Source organism: Ceratotherium simum, chromosome 23 (assembly GCF_057802395.1).
Source record: "Ceratotherium simum simum isolate JZ-2026a chromosome 23, ASM5780239v1, whole genome shotgun sequence".
Lineage (NCBI taxonomy): Eukaryota > Metazoa > Chordata > Mammalia > Perissodactyla > Rhinocerotidae > Ceratotherium > Ceratotherium simum.
In genome coordinates, this window is record NC_141922.1 from 47,697,103 (window position 1) to 47,718,534 (window position 21,432).

The 21,432-nt window shown below is 40.0% G+C and overlaps 1 protein-coding gene across 1 annotated transcript in view; it reads right to left on the reverse strand.

Annotated features, from left to right (window-relative positions):
• Positions 1–20,888, reverse strand: part of DECR1 (2,4-dienoyl-CoA reductase 1) — a 51,141-nt gene extending 30,253 nt beyond the window's left edge. The window contains exons 1-5 of the mRNA XM_014788043.2: positions 20,563–20,888; positions 7,468–7,670; positions 6,216–6,273; positions 6,009–6,095; positions 4,887–5,034 (exon numbers count right to left, since the gene is read on the reverse strand). Coding sequence (XP_014643529.1) covers positions 4,887–5,034; positions 6,009–6,095; positions 6,216–6,273; positions 7,468–7,670; positions 20,563–20,613 — 547 coding nt within the window. The 5' untranslated portion in view covers positions 20,614–20,888. The remainder of the gene's footprint in view (positions 1–4,886; positions 5,035–6,008; positions 6,096–6,215; positions 6,274–7,467; positions 7,671–20,562) is intronic.
• Between the last annotated feature and the right edge of the window lie 544 nt (positions 20,889–21,432).

Consider the following 21,432-nt stretch of genomic DNA (forward strand, 5'->3'; position numbering starts at 1 on the left):
TTAAGTCAACTCTCTCCAAAATAGTCTATAGATTTAACACAATCCTGGTCAAAATTCCAGTAGACTCTTTTGTAAAAATTGTTGAATTAATTCTAAAATTTATATGAAAATGCTAAAGACATAGAATAGTGAAAGCAATTTTGAAAAAGAAGAATAAAGTTGGAGGACCCACACTACCTGATGTCAAGTTAATATAAAGCTAAAGTAATCAATACATATAATATATATAACATATGTGTATATATTATAAAGCTAGGTAATCAAAATAATGATAGACATATAAATCAAATGAACAGAATAGAGACCTCAGAAATTGACCCACATATATATCATCAATTGATTTTTGAGAAACGTACCAAAGTTATTTCAATGTAGAGAGAATGGATAGACATATGTAAAACCTTAACCTCCAACGTTATCTCATACCATATGCAAAACATTAACTCAAAATGGATCACGGGCCTAAATGTAAGCGCGAAAACTATCAAATTTCCAAAAGAAAACAACGGAGAAATCACTTGTGACCCTGTGTTAGACAACGATCTCTTAGATAGGACTCAAAAAGCATGAGTTAAAGAAGAAAAATTTCATAAGTTGAACAACATCAAAGTTAAAAACCTTTCCTCTTCGGAAGTCATTATTAAGAACATGAAGGGGCCGCCCGGTGGCTTAGCAGTTAAGGCACGCTCTCCGCTACTGGCGGCCCGGGTTCGGATCCCAGGCGCGCACCGACGCACCGCTTCTCCGGCCATGCTGAGGCCGCATCCCACAAACAGCAACTACAAAGACGTGCAACTATGACATACAACTATCTACTGGGGCTTCGGGGAAGAAAAAAAGGAGGAGGATTGGCAATAGATGTTAGCTTAGAGCCGGTCTCCCTCAGCAAAAAGAGGAGGATTAGCACGGATGTTAGCTCGCGGCTGATCTCCCTCACAAAAAAAATAAATAAAATAACATGAAAAGACAAGTTACAGACTGGGAAAAAATATTTCAAAACATGTGTCTGATAAAGGATTTGTATTCAGAATACATAAAAATAACTTGTTCAATTCAATACCAAGAAGACAAATAACCTAATAAAAAATGGACAAAAGATGAGAACAGATGCTTTATCAAAGAATATGTACAAATGATGAATACACACATGAAAAGATGCTCAACTTCATTAGTCATTAGGGAAATGTAAGTTAACGCTGCAAATGAGGAACCACTACACAACCCTAGAATGGCTAAAATGAAACAGAGCCAAGCCAGTGTTAGCAAGAATGTAGCTCAACTGCAACTTATAAATAACTGTTGGGAACACAACGTGGTAGAGTCAATTTGGAAAACAGATGCATCAAAATTTAGTTTCTTCTGCTCGTCAAAAGCCACTGTTAAGGAAATGAAAAGACAAGCCATAGACTAGGAGGAAATTTTCCAAATACATACTATATCTGACAAAGTACTCAATCCAGATTATACAAAGAATTTCTACAAGTCAATAATAAAAAGACAAGCAATCCAATAAAAATGGGTTAAAAACTCAGATAGTGAGGACTAAGTGGAAGATGGCAAGAGGGAACTTTTAGGGGGTGGGGGAAATGTTCTATATCTTGGGGTTGGGGTAATGGTTACCTAAGCATTTAAATTTATCAAAACATCAATTTGTTCACATAAAATCTGTGGATTTCACTATATGTAAATTATGCCTCAATTTTAGCAAACTAAAATTATACATTAGAGTTATACTATGCCTTGATTTACTCTTTTATTTAATCTACCTGCATTTCAGCTTATAATAATCTTGGTTTCATTCTGTTTCCATACTGGTATATGAAAGAACTTTGTAAAGTATAAAGTACTATAGTGGTATAAAGTAGTATGAATGCTACTTCAATAAAATACTTCTTACGTGTCCTAAAATCACCTCTTGTGAGTTTCAAGAGGTGTCTCTTGTTTCTAGTGATCTAAGGTTTAATGGAAAAATTCATTATTTATCCTATCCATGTCCTTTGTGACAATACTCCCAAAAAAATACCCCTATTGGGGCTGGCCCGGTGGTGCAAGCGGTTAAGTGCTTGTGCTCTGCTTCGGTGGCCCGGGGTTCGCAGGTTCGGATCCCAGGCGCGCACCGACACAGCCCTTGTCAAGCCATGCTGTGGCAGCATCCCATACAACATAGAGGAAGATGGGCAGGAATGTTAGCCCAGGGCCAATCTTCCTTAGCAAAAAAAAAGGAGGAGGATTGGCATCGGATGTTAACTTCCTCACAAAAAAAAAAGAAACCCTATTAGTCTGCTTCATTCTTTCTTCAAGTTCTCTCAGTTCTTTAATAAAATTAGGTATTCTGTTCCACACTATTTTTACATTTATACATAATATCTTAGTGATGAATGGGCTTCAGCATGATATTTTCAACATCCTTCCCAATAAGGATCAACCATGTATTTACCGACCTTTGTGGCTATAAGAGCACATTGGGCTGATGTCTTTAGGAGTTTCCTAAATCTTTTATTTGTTCATAATTGTTAATTTTGCATCTATGCTGCTTAGGAACATACTTTAATAATGTCCCTCTAATTCTAGCTCCTCTGCCCCATTAAGGCCACAGGTCTCTTGATCTGCAGTCATCTGCTAGCCCCTCTCTGAGTGTACGTCACCACCAGTTCCTGCCCCCAGCAAGCCAGCAGCTGTCTTTCAGTTGCTGGTGCCCTTATTACTCTAGTCTGACTTCCCGGATATCTTACCTTGCCTGACTTCCTAGATGCCAGACCACCTAACATACTTCTGATCACAGTTTACTATGACTGCCTGCCCCCTGAACCCATTTACCCACTTTGACACACTTTGGAGATCATTAGCACCTGAGTTCCTTGACTGTCACTGTCATTTCAATACCAGAAGAGACCCTGTGCACTGTACTCTCCACTGCCCAGTGGTACAAGTCCTTAAAGCTCTGTCAGGTTACAGCATCAATAACTGACAGGAATATTGGAAGAATAAAAACTGGCTTCCATCTTTTAAGAAGTCTCAGCTAATATATTTTTAATGAAGCCCATCGAATTTTAATCCAATGTAATGAATAAAAATAGATCAAAGTCTATGTTAAAATGAAAGACAATAATGAGAAAAGAAAGGAGAGTCAGAAATGAAGAGTAACAGAGACAGGCAGGGGAAGAAATAAAAGAGACAAGGAGGCAGAGAAACACAAAGTGAGGAGAGAGACCGAGACGATGAGAGAAATAGAGAAACACAAGGGAAGAGCTGACAGAGAGAGGAAAAAATAGAGAAATGAGGAAGAAATGTGGAGAGAGAAAATCAGACAGAGGCAGAGGGAGGCAGAAGAGACAGAGAGATGAAGGATCCTCGGACAGAAAAAGGAAGAGAGAGGAGCCAGGCCACTCTTCTCTGTCTCCCCCTCTGATCATCATCCCTTCTGAAAAAAGACATAATCAAAAACAAAAAAAACTACACAAGCTCCAAATCTAACTCATATCTACTTGGCTGTATTGGGAATGGTGACCTGGGGTTTCAATTTCAATGAGTGCGTGGAGAAAGGATGGACGTTAGTAGCACACACACACTCACAAAAAGCCAGTGCCTCTCTAGCATCCCACTTTCTGCTCCTACATCCTTTCTCAAGTTGGTTTGAGAATTATCCACATTGCACAGAAGAAATTGAATCTAATGAGGCGAAGACTTCTGAACCACGGGAAGGAACCTGGACAGCTCTATGCCTTCCTCCCCGCCCCAAGCCCCAAAGAACATCCTTCGAGGAGCGCAAGGACTTTTCCTTCTTGTCCTTGCTCAGAATACTCTCCACCCTCTCTGAGAAAATAACCCATCCTTCAAGTCCCAACCCCAACTTGTTCAGGGACAGAGTCTTGTCCACCTCTGTCATTGAGCATGCAGCATAGAGCCTGTGACACAAAAGTCATCAGTAAGTGTTAATTGAACAAATATATGCTGGTTCTACACATATATGTATATACGCACATACATATATAGACATATTTACAATTCATATCGCATGAACTTTTATAAAGAAGTTTGTTCATAGCACAGCACTAAACAAAAATGTTCTCCTAGTAACTTTCCTCTAAATCTGTTCTGCCTCCAGGGTTCTCAACCTCATTGATGTCATCATCACCTAAATTACTACAAACCCCATCTACAAACTCTCTCATCTAATCAGTAAAGCCTGTTGATCTTATCTTTTAAACCTCTCCTAATTTATCCCCCATGTCGTCCATTCACATGTCAAAAGAAAAATCAAACCCTCCTGAATGGCATCCCTAAGCTTTTCCATCCCCCACATTGTTGCCAGTAACCTTTCTAATCAAGTCATATTCTTCATGAGACATCTTCAAGAGAAATCCATAAGGAAATAACTCTACAATCCTTCAGAATTAACATCAAATTTCCTATTTTGGTACTGAGAACTTTCCCAGTTATACCCAACTACCTCCTCATAATCATTTCCCACCACTTTCTCTCCCTATCTCTAACCACATGAAATTGCTCATCAGTCCCTAAACCCTTCTGTTTTTCCCCTCCACCAGGCCTCTTCCCATAGACATTCACATTTACTTTCCTTTCCCTTTTCCACATCTAGATCTTTGACAACTCAGTTCAAATTACATCTTGTTCCTTAACCTGATAATCATCCCTAGGGAGAGTTAGTCACTCTTGTCTCCAATTTCCAATGCACATGAAAAATATATGTATTATAGCTCATATCATAGCGTATGGCAATGATTTAAGTATCTTTCTTCTCCATTAATTATGAGTTGTGCAAATGCAGATACAGTCTCAGTAACTTTTGTAAGTATCCCAGGGCTTAGCACAGAGCCTGTGCAGAAGAGGGACTCAACAACTACGTGAAGAATAAGTAAACATACCTTTCTGTGCTTTAATTAGTTGTTTTCCAATTTCTAGTGTCACAAAGGCTGTACCATTTAGAACTATGTCGATTATGGTCTTCCAAGCATTAGGAGAGAGTCTTTCAGTGGGAGAAATAAAATTCCCTGCTGCATTGTTTATCACAATCTAATAAATGAATAAGACAAGTGATAAAAACTTTTAGATGAGGAAGAACATTTTCCCTCAAGGGCTTTTATTTCTGAAACTTATTAATCCAAATAATACAATAAAGCTCATGTTCATAGTCTGTTAGGAAACAATACCATGAGATTTGGTTTGATTTTACTTTTTTTGAGCCTGTGAAAATCTCCTTTGCTATTTACCAAGTTTCAGAATCCTAATCCCTGTCTCAAAATTAGGGTAGAGTCTATTATTAAGAATATAAATACAAGTTAAGCTTATCTACCATGTGACTACACTTTATTTCAAGGAATCTCAATTAAAATGCCTTTAATTTCTGGTGTCATTCTGGCTTAACTTACCCAATGAAGCTCTTGGTTGATGACCTGTTCCTTCCCTATCAATAAAGATTCCACTTAGTTCTATAACAGATTCTGTATTATTGGTCTGTTTGAAACTATCTTTAACATAAAAAAGTGCTCTCTTTGAGACTACTGGAGGAAATGGCTTCTTTCCGATATGTGAACCAAACAACAGCTAACTACTCATGCATATCTCAGGTCTTAAAAGGCGAAATCTGGAGTTTCTTGTAGGTTTCCTTGTTTGTATCAGGCTCCTCCACTGACAGAGATAATCAAAAGTTATTAAGAAAAGCAAAGAGCATGAATCATTTAAACTAGATATTGTGGTCTTGGATAACTGCTCTTCTTATTTCATAATCTTATTAAATAAAGTGAAATCAAATTTGTTCTATATGATTGTAAATGCATGTTTTAAGTATTCCTGAAAGGAAATGGTATAGCAACCTGTTCTGATCTGTTCCCTGCTTTAAGCAGAGCTGGCTTTTTGCTAGGGAGAGAAAATAGGTGCATCTCAACACAGCACCTGCTCACATCAGTATTTTATTTCCTTAGTGCATCTTGGTGGGAGTTATCAACATCAAACAGCTCTTGCTTCGGCTGCATCACCATCATACTTACATCAGGATGTCCCACGACTTTGATCAGTTCCGACACAGTGTTTTGCACCATCTCAGGATCCCTCACATCACACTGAATTGCATGAACCTGCAAAATAACAAAAAGAAAAAAGAATCCCACATTGTTCAGACTCCCTAAACCAAAAACATGAGTAAATTATTTATGCATAATTCCTAAATCTGATTTAAATAACTGTTTTTGATGTACCTTATTTCCAGTTTGAGAAGAAATCTGATCTGCAGTAGCTTTCAAAACATCAATCTTTCTAGAAATAAACACATGATATTTTGCATAAGTTCTGAAATAACTTCATATTATACTTTTGCTTAAAGAGCTTAAAGAGATGTATTTTTGAGAAAATATGAAAGCTATATTTACAAACAAATCAGTTTGAATGAATTCATTTTCTAAAAGTTAAATTCAAACAATTTTTATACAGCATCTGATTCTAATTTATTGAATTATTTACCTTTAAACTAGTTAATTTATATCTACTCATAGATTTAATATTATTTCCTTAATTACAATGGTTTCTATCTGCTTCCTTGCCCAAGCCTGCTTTAGAAAGAAAACACACTCATGATATAACGTAGGCTTATATTATATATAAAATCTATGTTATATATAAAATCTATTTTAGTAGATTTTAGACCAAATTGATGGGTTTGGACAACTTATATGCATTCAGAATCTTATCCTCTTGAAAGAAACACAAAAAATAAACCATGTAAATCATGTAGTGTTACAAAGAAAATAACATGTTAACACTCTTAAAAACATTACAACATAAAAACAAAAATGTTCTGGCCAATTTGCATTAAAGGGAACATCTGAAAGAAATTCCTTTGGCCCTTTGTAAATTACATAGTGACTTGTCATTCAGATTACTACTGGCCTATCTAAAAATTTTACACTATTCAAAACTGGAGGAAGGGTAGATTTTTTTACTAGTCTCTAAAGCTCTAGACTTGCACAGTTATAGGGTACCAGGATATACCTAAATAAGAAGAAATTTCTTCCACATGGTCTTACTCTTCCTACATTCATCACAACAATAGATATTTTGAAATATCTGCCCACCTTATAGAAAATGGAAGGATTATATCCATTATCCCGGTACAATGTTACCTATTGAAGCAGTAATTATAATCACTCCCACTGAAAACAAAGCAGCCTCATTGTACTACTTTTTAACCTCATCTTCACACAGAAAAAAAGTTCTATTACTGAATGTACAAAATGTATACGAAATGTATAAATCATCAGTTCCATAATCAACCATTTCTATTATCACAAATTGTAACTGACTTTTTCCAAGGAGATTTATTTAAATAATCTAAAGGATATTCAGAGATCAAGATGCAAATCAAACAACTCTGGCAAACAGTGTTTTCAATATGGCAGCACAAAACGTTTTCATCAATAGACTCTCACCAGGCAACTGCTGAGACTGACTTACCGGCTGGCTATCACACAGTGAGCCCCTAGGCTGGACAGAAGAGTTGTCATTCCTTTACCAAGGCCAGTACCTCCCCCGGTAATGAACACCACTTTTCCTTGAAAACTATTAGGTGGTAGCATCGCGTTTTGAAGGGGTGGAAAGAATTTGGACTGAAAAGCTTCAATGTTTTGATATAATATTTTCATTCCATAACTGAAAAACTAAACAGAAAAAAAAATGAATTGAAAGTTGCATACATGTTTTCCCACAGAAGAGATGAATTTTTAAAAACTTCAATAGTAATCAAATTCTTGGACTAACAAACTCACTGTAAACATACTGGTATTGTATTTAATCAATTATTACTCTTTTTCTATTGGAATGTTAAGTAACATAGCGGAATGGTTAAAAGCATGGGCTTAGGGCCTGCCCAGTGGCGTAGTGGTGAAGTTCGTGCACTCCACTTCAGTGGCCCGGGGTTCACAGGTTCGAATCCCAGGTGCGGACCAATGCACCACTCAGCAAGTCATAGCTGTGGTAGCATCCCATATACAAAATAGAGGAAGATGGGCACAGATGTTAGCTCAGAGCTAATCTTCCTCAGCGAAAAAGAGGAGTATTGGCAATGGACGTTAGCTCAGAGCCAGTCTCCCTCACCAAAAAAAAAAACCATGGGCTTTGGAACTAGACTACATAGGATAGAATTTTCTCCCTAGCTGTATAATTTTCAGCGAGTTATTTAACCTCTTTTTGCCTCAGTTCCTTCTGTAACTGGAGATAATAATAGAACCTTCTTCATAGGACGTGGTATTATATTAACATGAGTTACTATAAGTAAAATACCCAGAAAATTGTGTAGCACACAGTAAGCACTCTATAAAAACTAGCATCATTATTGCAGGTGTTTTGCTTAAATTTAACTTAAAAAAAACTTACATAAAGTATTTTTATCTTTTAACGAGAATAATTTGGATAAAAATCACATTCCATCTTTGAATCACTGAAGAAAATGATAAAAAGTTCTTTATAAGATTTATTAAATCAAATGCCTCTTCCTACGCTGTCTTCTGGATTTAGAACAGATAAAATATTTATGTTATATGTAAAATGGGAGAAAATCAAACCATTTTGAACTAAAACACATTTGTATTTCTCTATCTTATGCTATAGTTTACAGCTTATATTCTCACATTACTTGTGAAAATCACTGCCTTTCTCTCACACTTAATTATGAAAACAAACTTTTAAGTGTTGAACATAAAAACAAACAATAAAGAGCTAATATTCATTAAATGTGTCAGGATTAGATATCAAACTAACTAGTCTTCACCACCCCATGAAATAGGTATTATGTTTACCCCATTGTACAGCAGGGGCCCAGAGAAGTTAAACATACATATTGTGCAAGTAGCGGAACCAAGACCATGACCACCCTGTATATTGCCTCTCTGCACTCACTGAGCTCCTGCTGAGCTGACTGATCACACCAGTGAGGTAATCAGGTCATGGCTGCAAGATTAAAACTTCAGAATCTATCATTTCCTGCTGGAGTGTTCCTGTAAGCTAAATGGGCCGCCACCTGTTGATGTGGGATATCTAGAAATTTATCCTAAGGAAATAATCAGAAGTGTGGTCAATGATTTAGAATAAGGATGTTTATCAACTGGAAATTGCACAGGAAAGTGCTTATGATATGATGGTAAGTGAAAAAAGAAATGTTCATAAGTATAAATAAAAATATATGCTCCCATTTTATAGATGAGGAAACTGAAGCACAGAAAGGTCAAGTAACTAACTTTTAAAGACAAATAATAATAAGTAGCGAAGACTTGACTCAAATCCAAGATGTGTGACTTCAGAGTCCATCCATTACCAAGTCCATTCCAACCCCTAGCCACCCTGTATACAGCAGAGTGGAACCTTGCCCCATTTTTTGCACCATCCTCTCACCTTCTGGTGCCATATCAGACAATGCTCCCCTACTATTCACAGGGTTTTCATGGCCAATTTTTCAGAAGTGGGTGACGAGGTCCTTCTTCCTAGTCTGTCTAGTCTGGAAGCTCTGCTGAAACCCGTCCACCATGGGTGACCCTGCTGGTATTTGAAATCCCGGTGGCAGAGCTGTCAGCATCACAGCCACCACAGTGTGACAATGGACAGATGAGCGGTGTGGTTCCCTGACCAGGGAATGAAGGTAGGCCATGGGGTGCAAGCACCGAATCTTCACCACCAGGCCACCAGGCTGGCCGGCCGTTACCTTATACAGTTCATCATCTCCAGGGGATGGGATCATGTTTCATTATTTATTCTGCTTATTTGATTCTTTTTTAGTTATTTTTCTATTCAATAAGTATGATTTGATATTATAATCAGGAAAAAAGTTATTGCAAGACAAAATTTGAAAACCTCTATAAAATAAACAGTGAAGATAAATTTGCAAATCTAGTTATGCTCCATGCTGGTTATTATATTTCCTTTTAGCTTTGTATCCTTTTGCCAGGGCATGGTAATCCAAGCAACCTACAATAATCTTTCTCTACATAAATGGCAGTTCCACTTAAAGCTGCCACTGCCTCTAGAACTATTATATTAAGATGATGAATCAGGAAATTTGCATGAGTAGGCTGATGAGTTTGTCATTACCTAGTAGTAATGAAAAAATGTGTTCTAATTTTCCAAAGGCTCTGCGATGAATTTTTATTTATTTACTGTTGATTTGTATAGGGGATTTGATGTGGTGCTTTATGAAAGATAAATGAAGCAAGATATTTGCATGCAAAATGTCTTTTTTTATTTATCTTAAAACATTTTGTCAACTTCCTAACTGGTGGAGGAAGGAATACAAACATAAAAGTAATCACATTTGACAATAATTCCTAATGTGTCTATGACGTATCAGGTTTCTACATAGCACAGGCTCACCTGTTGTATCTTATTTGATCTGATCAATACTGATCTTACGGCTCCCCTTCCCCATCAAACCAAAAGTGAAGAAACTGATGTGCTATTTCAATTCACATGACCTTCTGATAATTCACAGCATATATGCTGTTGAATATAAATTCAAACCATCTGTTTGCCTAACAGCAAGTTGTTCATCTCAACATTAAGACCCACAGAGATAAACAGACCTCACAGGATCATACTATATTCAGACTCCTATTTCTACAAAGAAGGATCCCGAATAACCTGAAATAGCATTTTGGCTGTTTCTTTCTGAGTCATAAAAAGTGGATACAAAATGGGCTTTTAAAGATTTTCAAATCTTACTCTGTGGTTTTTCTAGAAATAAGTTATTTTTTGAAAATGGAAATAACACCTTTCATATCAAAATTGATTTTTCTGGAGATCTTTAAAATTTCTAAAATTTTTAAAACTCTCTCAAGTCTTCCAATTTTGGCAATACAGATTTATTTTTTAGCATTAGAAGTTCTAAAATCTCCCAGAAAGAAAACCAGCTACCATCTGCCTCCCCTTCCATACTCATCACTCTCCCACATCATATAAACAATATCTTCCTTCTTCACGTGTTCCTAAATTTTAGCATCTAAACTAATGAAAAGTGATAGTACTTCTAATCCTCAAAATGGCAATCCTGAAAGAGTCTTGACTGTCCCTTCCCTAGAGGATGAGGACTGTATATCAATGAGATTTATACCTAAATTACTTAAGTAATTTGGCTAGTCTAAAATGTCTAGAATAGGGCCAGCCCCATGGCTTAGTGGTTAAGTGCACGTGCTCCGCTACTGGCGGCCCGGAGTTTGGATCCCAGACGCGCACCAATGCACAGCTTCTCCGGCCATGCTGAGGCTGCGTCCCACATACAGCAACTAGAAGGCTGTGCAGCTATGTCATACAACTATCTACTGGGGCTTTGGGGGAAAAAAAAAGGAGGAGGATTGGCAATAGATGTTAGCTCAGAGCCAGTCTTCCTCAGCAAAAAGAGGAGGATTAGCATGGATGTTAGCTCAGGGCTGATCTTCCTCACAAAAAATAAAACAAAATAAAATAAAAAAATAAAATAAAATAAAATGTCTAGACTAAACATCTAAAATAGAAGCACATTGGTGATCCTAGGCCAAATACATTTTGTTAGGCCTGCCCAATGTTTTAAAAAATCTGAGCCAATATTTAGATACTGGGAGAATGTAGATAAAAATCAGGAGCTCCATCAACAGTTCAGTCCACCTTCCTCCAAGGCTGAGTTCATGCCCGGCTGAGCCAAGGACTGAGCACCGCCCAGCGCCCACTTATACAAGCAAAGCGAGCCCTGTTCACTGGGCGGCCTCTTCCATCCACAGGGCCTTCAGGGATCTGAGGCATTTGAGTGTGTGACTCCTAGTTTAAAAAAAAACCAAGAAATCAATACAGAAAAGGGAAAAAATAGTATTTTTTTATACCATGGAAAATTTTCTGAAGTTTCCTGTAAAACAAATTTCTGTAAAACTAATTGCTTAGTGTGCTAGGTATGTTATTAAGAAAATCCAGTTTCAAATCTGTAAAAATATAATAACCTCATATGGAAGTTGTGGAGCCAAACAAGTTAATATTTAAATAACTCTTAGCTTACCTATTTCACCATCATTGTCATCATTACTATTGATTGGGCCTCCATATTAAAATCCCATCCCTCAAAAACATTGATATCCTCCAGGGTCAGAAACACAAAAATTAAACTCGGGCATGGCATTCAAGCCATTGGACGATATGGCCTCAGCCTACCTTCCTAGCCCACCTCCCACCAGTTCCACCACGGAGGTGTGTGCTCTGTGCTCGCCACCCTCAGCCCTCCGGACACTTGCCAAGCACTTGCACCTTCTGGTCTTTGCTCCTGCTTTCTCTCTCCAGCCTGAACTACTCACTTGCTTTCTCAACCTAGCAGAATCAGCCTTCAAAACCAAGTACAAGTGTCAAAACCAGTTAACACTTTTTAACAGGTGCCTCTGTTAAAAACAGGCGGAATGAATCCCTCCCTCCATTAAGATGCAGTCTTCCACACTACACTATGAGTATCCAGGAAGGCAGAACAGTCCCCATTCATCACTGTAATAGGGTTTCTGGTACTAATTAGGCATTCAGTAAATGCTTGTTTTATTGGATGTAACACTGATTGGCCAGGTTTCAAAGCCCTTCGAAAGTGTGTGGGTGCAGACATGTAGTTTTTGGCAGATATATGATACAAATGCAGCTCTCTGTCACTTGTTTTAACCAGTTAAAATAGTCATTTCCAATGACTAAATCTTAAAAATTAGTTAACATCCAAGAAAAGAAAATCCAAATCTATTGATATATGAGTATTAACAAGTCATTTGCAAATAGAAAAACCGGGCAAAGGGTTTAAAAAGGTAGTCCACATAAAGAAAAATACATACAACCATATTTATTACTTAATAATCATATAAACAAAGGGAGATATCATTTTTCTCTCACTAGATTGATAAGATTCAAATTTTATAACACATAATACAAGAAATAGCTTATTAAAATTACACTCTTACAACGTGTTGACATGAATTGGGACAACTTGGAAGGCCACTTTGGCAACATTCATCAAAATGCTAACTATGAACACACTTTGACCCAGCAACTCCACATTTAGGAATTTATCCAACAGGTATACTCACGCATTTGAGGGGTGGGGAGAAGCTATGTTTGAAGATATGTATTAAGACAAAAATGAAATTAAGAAATTCTATGTATAATCACATCGAAAAGAACAAAATACTAAAAAATTTAAGAAGTGTAAGACTTATAAACTGAAAACTACAAAACATCATTAAGAAATTAAAGAAGACCTAGAGACAGCCCTGATGGCCTAGTGGTTAAAATTCCAAGCTCTCCGCCTCAGCAGCCCGGATTCGTTTCCCAGGCACAGAACCACACCACCCATCTGTCAGTTGCCATGCTGTGGTGGTGGCTCACATAGAAGACCTGGAAGGACTCAGAAGTAGGATATACAACCATGCACTGGGGCTTGGGGGAGAAGAAAAAAAAAAGAGGAAGATTGACAACAGATGTTAGCTCAGGGCAACTCTTTCCCGGCAAAAAACAAAAACTAAGAAGTTAAAGAATACCTAAATAAATGGAAAGACATCCTGTGTTCATGGATTGGAAAACTTAATTTTGTTAAGATGGCAATACTCTCCAAATTGATCTCCAGATTCGAAGCCATCCTTACCAAAATTCTACTTAGTCGTTGCACAAGTTGACAAGCTTATCATAAAATTCATTTTTAGGGACTCAAATGCAAGGGACTCAGAACAGGCAAACATATTTATTAAGGCAATGTTTGTGATAGAAAAGACTAGAACACAACCTATCTGCTTAGGTAACATACCCAATCAATTAGGGCACTTCCACATCACAAAATCCTCTGTGTCTAGCAAAAGAAGCTGGAACTTATATGCTGAATGTAAACACTGCTACATACATATTGTTTATTCAACCACTCAACAAATATTTGCTGAATGCCAACGTGAGGCATTATGTGTTAAGGGAAAAAGCCAAGGTAGAGAAAATACATATAATATGCTCCCATTTGTGTGTGTTTTTGCACATGCACAAAAACTGTTGGAAGGATCCATAAGGAACTATCCATAGCAGTAACCTCTTGGGAGAGGGACTTAGTGAATTGCTACCACACACACTTTTGTACTGACAATTATTGGACATGTTCATAAGTTAATTTCTCATTAAAAATAGTTAACACAAAATCAAATCATATATGCAAGCATACAATATATGAAGGATATAAAGTTACAGAAAGAAGAAAAGTAGCACAGAATCAGTGTCATGATAAGCATGTATGCCTTATTTGAAGTGTAAGTTTTCTATATTCCACACTTAAACATGAGCTATATTTATAATGACAATGAAATATTACCATATCTATTTTTTTGGAGTTTCTAAGTATCTGTTGGTTTAGGTCAGAATGAATATTTTTTTAAATCAAATTTACCCCAAATCAAATGCACATAATAAGTGCTTTGCAAACTGGGCCTTAACTGTTGTATAAAAATGTAAGCTTGGTAAAGACCAGACAATCTTATTTTTCAAAGGATGACAGTGATAGCTAGATGGACATGCTACTTGACGCTGCAGTGCAGAAAAGGATAGTCCTGCAGAATGAAGAACTGTCCCATCCACTAACGCCAATAGTGACCCTACAAACTTGAAAAGAATTGAAGAGCCCAAACTCTACCCACCCCCACGGCTTGCCACAGGTCACGTGACGCTCATTCTCTGTGCCTGTGTGGATTGCTTGAGCACCTCTGCCTGCTCCTTCACTTAAACAGGGCACTGCAGAGGCCACTGATAGTCTAAGCTCCCGCAGAACACAGATCTTGTTGCCACAGCAACTTGAAGGTAAGGCTGAGCAAATATAAAAGAAAGCTAGCTGGACTCCAAGCTCCAGGGGCTAGGCTGAATTACGCAGTTGTTGCCAGGAGCAAGACAGAAATTACACTTTTGAGTAATGATACATCTTATAGCGATGAACATGAGTTCTTGAAAAAGTAGTTGCTCTGTGCTACAGGGTGTACTTCTCATTTTTATTAAGTTCTTATTTGTCTGCAGTCAGATGTGGACCAAACAGCTGCTTCCTCATTACTACACAATAAAGGGAGATGAAATCAAAGAGATAAATTAGCACGCAATCTGAGATTTTCAACTGAGATCTTTAGTCCTGCTTGCCTCTCATTCGAGTCACCTCTTGTTGATCCCTATCATGTTAGCCAAAACGAACTACTATCTTTTTTGAACCAAGAAATAGAACCTCTGCTCTTGAAAAGGGTTTGTTTTGATTTGGGAATTTGCTTATACGAAAAAGTATTGGAGATAAACGTGGTATTAGGATTAGGATACAGTTAACACATTTGTTTTTAGCAAGTTTTTACTGAGCATCTACTATGCCTCGGGCGCTGTTCCAGGCAATGGCAATACAGCAGCCAGCAAAACAGATGCAATATTCTACCCTAAGAGAGATTATCTTTGAGGGAGGGGGATAAATAAACGAAGTGAAATACATAGTATACTAAAAGCCAATATGTCCTGTGGGAAAAAATAAGGCCTAGAATAGTAGACTGTTGTATTTTAAATAGAGTGGTCAGCGAAGGTCTCACTGAGGTGACACTTGAGCCAAGCCCTAAAGGAGCTGAGGGAATGAGTCACATGGTTCTTTCAGGCAGAGGGAAGAGTGAGAGCAAAGGCCCTGAGAAGGAAGTGTGCCCAGCACACTGAGGAAGAGTGAGAAAGCCAGTGCCACTGGAAAAGAAGGAAGGAGGGAAAGAGGGGCAGCAGGTGAGGTCAATGAGGTTAAAGGGACTGGACCGTGCAGGCTGAGTCAACCACTATGTGGACTTAGGCTTCTACTCTGAGTCCGGTGAGAAACATCTCCAAAGTTTTGAGCAGAGGATTAACATGATCTGCCTCAAGTTTTTAGAGGATCCTTCTGGCTGCTAAGCTGAGAATGGAACGTAGGAGGCAAGGCTGGAAGCAGGCAGACTAGGTATGATGCTTTTGTAGCAAGCCAGGCAGGAGATGACGACGGCTTGGATGCTGATGCCAGCATCAGGAGGGGAGGGAAGTCAGCAAATAAAATTACTTGCAGATGGGATCCAGAAAATGAGAATGTAATGAATTATCACCAGACCTAATATTGCCTGGTCCAATTATTTCCTCTAGCCTCAAAGCCCAACCTCAGCACACCTTGACCTATTTCCCTAAAAGCTGAAAAGAGGTCTTTCACTTTACTGAAAAGATAAGGCCAGTTGGCTGAGAGAGCCTTTTGCACCTCTCTTACCTTCACCTCAGTATCTGTGTTACCGTTTGCATTGCCTTTTTGTTTTAGGAGTAAGGTCTAACTGTGAGCTAGAAGGAGAGCGACACCGTCAGACAGAAGGCCTTAGTTTAGGGGAGAAACAAGGAGAACAGCAGAACTCAAGACGAGACAACACTTGCCACATGCATTTAACACGTGAATTGGCCTGAATTCAGAAGCCAACCAGCTGGAAGAGGTAGAAGGGGAAAGCTAAAGATGACTGAGTTTTCTAGTTTAAATAGCTTCGAGGGGAGTGATGCTATGACTGAAATGACTGGGTTGACATGAGAAGACCTAAGTTGGAGAACTGAAGATAAGGAGTTCTGTATTAGAAATGCCGTACCTGGAATACCTGTGGAATATTCAGGCGGAGATATCTAATCTGCAGTTGGAAATACGATTTTGAAGCATAGAGAATAAATTGGGGCTAAAGGTAAATGGCAACATCATTTCAAGGACTGTGAGAGCCTACAGTTCTATCATGGCTTTTGTGATGCAATGCAGTGTGGGAGTTTCCCCAGACTGGAAGGGATCAAAGAACAGTTGTCTCTTGACTCTTAACTATCTTCACCCAGCCACTCCTGATCTGAGTGAGTCATCACCTTAGGAAGGGAAAAACGTAGGACAGCTGAGACTGCTGATGATCTTCCACCTGGCATTTTCTTTAAAAACTAAGGGCTGCCAAACATCAATGGAATGCCTTCTAATATGAGCTGTAGGAACCCTTGGCTAACTTGAGAACTCCCCTCCTCTTTTGATGTGTTTTATAATGACCTGGGAAATAATCTGAGATCTAGATTTTTTCTTTTTTTGTGTGTGTGACGAAGACTGGCTCTGAGCTAACATCTGTTGCCAATCCTCCTCTTTTTGCCAAGGAAGATTGTCCCTAAACTAACATCTGTGGCCATCTTCCCCTATTTGGCACATGGGATGCCGCGACAGCGTGACCTGCCGAGTGGTGTGTAGGTCCACACCAGGGATCCAAAGCCATGAACCCCGGGCCGCCAAAGCAGAGTGCGTGAACTTCACCACGCCACCAGGCCAGCCCCGAGATCTAAATTTTTTTAATATTGCAAAGTTAGCTTTATAGTTTCGGGAGGGAGTTTGTTTTGACATTTCTTCACATGCATATCTGAGCTACAAGGCTACCATTCATCCACGTGATTCCCTCTAGTGACTCTTTCACTTCCTCTTTCTCTTCACCTAATACATCCCATCACCTAATACATCCCTTCCATCCCCATATCCCATGCATTTTACCTCCCCAGTATCTTTCCCCTCCACCCACTGCCTGACTTCAAAGGCCCATTTCTCCTGTCATGCACAAATACTGAGGGCCTACGCTACGTCATCTCTTATCTGGTCTCCAGCCTCCAGTCCCTCAACGCAACCCATCTGCAATGCTGCCCCAAGAGTACTGCAAACCTGCTCAAAGTACTTCTCTCCTTAGGGTCCTCCAATGGCTCCCAGCAGCTGCAGGAAGTCCAGATTCCTTAGGGTCACATAGCACACCAAGTCCTCATGCCCTGGCTCTTGTCCATCTCTCCAGCCTCATCTCCCTCTGCTTTCCCCTCTTGAAATTGACACTCAGGAAAACAAAATACTCAGGATTCCCCAAACACAAACTGTCTCCTACTTTCCTATCTTTAGACAAATTGATCCCCACCATCACCCAACATTCATCACTCAAAGCCAGCTCTGAGATTTCCATGCCTTCCCTAATACTCCCAGACAGAATTCACATTTTCACCTCCACCTCTGTAACTTAATCAAAGTATCTATATACCAGTTTAGAAATTCCAGTGGCCATTTAACATGTTCAAGACATCACTTAACCCCCTCGTCCCTCCAGCCCCCCCTCATAAATGCCCTCTCTCAGAGAGTAGCATTTCTATTAGCTCAGAGGCCAAAGATAGAAACCTGGGCTTCATCTCACACCGCAAATCCAAACCACTAAGTCCGGTTCATTGTAGTCCTAAATAGCTCCAACGCTGCCCTTAGTTCAGACTCGCAGCACTTTTGTTTGGACTTCTGGTCTCCTCATCTCAATTCTGATCTGATGATATCACTATCCAGCTCACAATTGTGATGGTGCCATATCATCTCCTCAGCATGGCCCAATCTTCTATTGGGCCCCCCACCACCAACCAATCACCAAGGTCTGTCAATTTACCTCCTAAATACCATCGACTTCAAGTCTCTCTGCATACACTGCCATTCCCCAGTTGAGGCTGCCATGGCCTCTCACTGGGAGAGAGGATTACCAGGTTTGACCATTTGCCTCCACTCTCGCCCCTGCTCCCAGTGGGTCACACAAAGGTCTCATTCCCAGTAGAACTGAGAGCAACTTGAGAGCAGTGTTCCTATTTTTTAATATTTGCATCCCCAGTGCCAGGCACTCGGGCCAGGCACAGAACCAGTTCTGAATAAACGTTTGTTGTGTTGAACCTAGTAAGTAACAGCACAGTTTAATACAGCACTTCATAAATAGGATGTATGACAAATGAAACATTTCTCTTCGTTCTTGGTAACAAAAATATTCCAATTAGGGGTTTTAATTGTAACAACTTGTATTTGCACACAAAAACATGCTGTTCCCTGGAACAACCTCCCACTTCACAGATGTGCAGACTTCTCTTCTGCCAGGAATTCAAACTCAAGCCTGCATCTGCCAGGAAGGCAACAGACCACATTAACTAGGGCCTCTCTTGCCTCCAAACTCTGATCCTCAAAACTTCCATTTTTCTTAAGCAAAGGAATGCAAAATTGTCAGACAATTAATTTTTAAATGAGTTCCCTTTCTCCCTCTCAAACTGTATCGTCTAATAGTATAAGAGCTGGGATAGGCTCTGTGGACCTTTTTACCACAATTGTAATGATTTTTTTTTTTTTTTTTAAAGATTTTATTTATTTTATTTTTCCCCCCAAAGCCCCAGTGGATAGTTGTGTGTCGTAGCTGCACGTCCTTCCAGTTGCTGTACGTGGGACTCGGCCTCAGGATGAACGGAGAAGTGGTGCCTCGATGCGCACCCGGGATCCGAACCCGGGCCACCAGCATCGCAGCGCGCGCACTTAACCACCAAGCCACAGGGCCGGCCCCACAATTGTAATGATTTGTGTTAAAAAAAATTTCTGAAGACTTTTCTGCCTGACAGAGCTGTTGCAGGATTCAAATGAGAAAGTTCTTCGAGAAGGGATGAGAAAATATACACTTCTTTTACAAAGACCTATAACCTAAATCTTTACAGGAAAAGAAAATAGTATCAACAAAAACCCTAGCCTTGAACTAACCTCACTTTCTAAAAGGAAGTTCCCTTACTTGGCTCACTAGACCATTTCCTTGTGTTCACATTTGGAATTTGTCCACATTTTTCAAAAAAGAACACCATGGCTGCCCATTCTTATCGAACTGAAAAAAGTTTTTTCACAGTGGGCAGATTAGTTTTTCCACTTGGCTAAGGAAACCCGCTTTTTGGTTTAGTTTAATTTATTAAGATTTTTAAATTTAGTTGGAGGAAGAGGTTGTCTTGGATAATATTGCTTCTTTTTATCTTTCTTTTCTTTCTTCCCCTCTTCACTTGCAAAATTTACTTGCATTATGGGTTCAGTGGAGAGATGTTGACGGAACAAAAGTATACGGGGAGACAGAGGTGGAAGCCAGCCCCTGATTCGTCCCTACTGGCATTACATCTAGGAAGTGGAGTCTAAACAGCTGGGGTTTCTTTCTTATTTTCTTTTCTTTTTATGTGAATATGTTTGTGTTAATGTTTAATTGCACAACATACATGAGTGAATTTTCTTCATTAAAAAAAGGACTGCAGATAAGGCCAATGCTCCCTACCGGCCCCACTCTCTCTCACTCCCCAAAAAGAAGTACCCTTCTCTTTTTCTACCCATTTACACACAACTTTGAAACTTCCAGGAATGTAAAACTTTACACACACACACACACACACACACACACTTTTCCCCTTCTTAACCCCAGTGCCTCGGTTCCTACTCCCCCGCGTTGCCTTGCGCCCCAGGACCCAGGGCCTCTCTCCTGCACCTAGGGTCTCCCTGTCCTCTCTCCTTGCGCCCCAGCCAGCACCTCTTGTCCTCTCTCCTCTCTCCAAGGGACCCCTGTCGTCGCTCCCCGTGCCCTGGAACTCCGAGTCCTCGCTGTGCGCTCCTCCCCGCACCCCGGGCCCCCCGGGCTTTGCTCTGCGCTCCCCCGGCCGCCGCCCCAGAAGCGGGCACGGGCGGGCTGCTCGCAGGGGCAAGCCAAGCCCTGGGCCCCTCCAGAGCCGCCTTACCCGCCGAGGAGCGAAGCCCCGAACAAAGAAAACCGGGCCTCGCAGCGCCATGGCGAGCCTCCAGACCTTAGCCCGGAAACCCGCCGAGTGCAGGGGGCGCGCCGGGATGGCCGAGCTCCGGGCCGGGCGGAGGCGGGGCCGGAACACCCGCGCCCAGTGACAGCAGGTCGGAGTCCCAGGGCGCTGCCGGGCTCTGCCTCTCCGACGCTTTTGCCTTCTCTCTGTGCCTCTGCAGTCCCGGGGAGTTGTGTAGGGCGAGGAATGGCGGTTTCGACGTCCTTGTGGGGGTGAACAAAGCAGTGCGCCAGAAAAGGGTTGCAGATGGCAGAAACACGCGCCACATGCACACTGCCCACCGAGTGCTAGCGCCTTTACAGTAATTTATGTTTATTCCTTAAGTGCACGTGTAAGTTCGTGGTTGGTGTGGCGCTGAGTCACACATCATCACAATAATAATATGTTGGATTTAAAACAAGGCCTCACTTTTCCTAAGGCAAAGCTGCTGAAATCTAAGAAAAGCAGCAGCTTCCGTTGGCTTTGACTCTTTGCGGAACATACAGCCGCCCCTTAACGCCAAGAGGCAATGCAGCTCTGAGCGTCCTGCTTTTGCTTTCTCTCTCTGAGGGGTTAATAATACATAAATTAAGAGCAAATGCAGACCTTTAGTTAATCATTCTCCATCTTAGTTTAAGGTACCTGTTGACACGCTGCATAAGCTCAGATCACATTTCTTTCTTCACTTCTAAAATGTGAATATTCATACCTAACTCAGGATTATTGTGAAGATTAAATGAGGATGTATGTGAAACCCCAAACTCAGGCTGATGCTAAGTGACAGAGAAGGTTTACTAAGCGCATGGCATCTTCTAA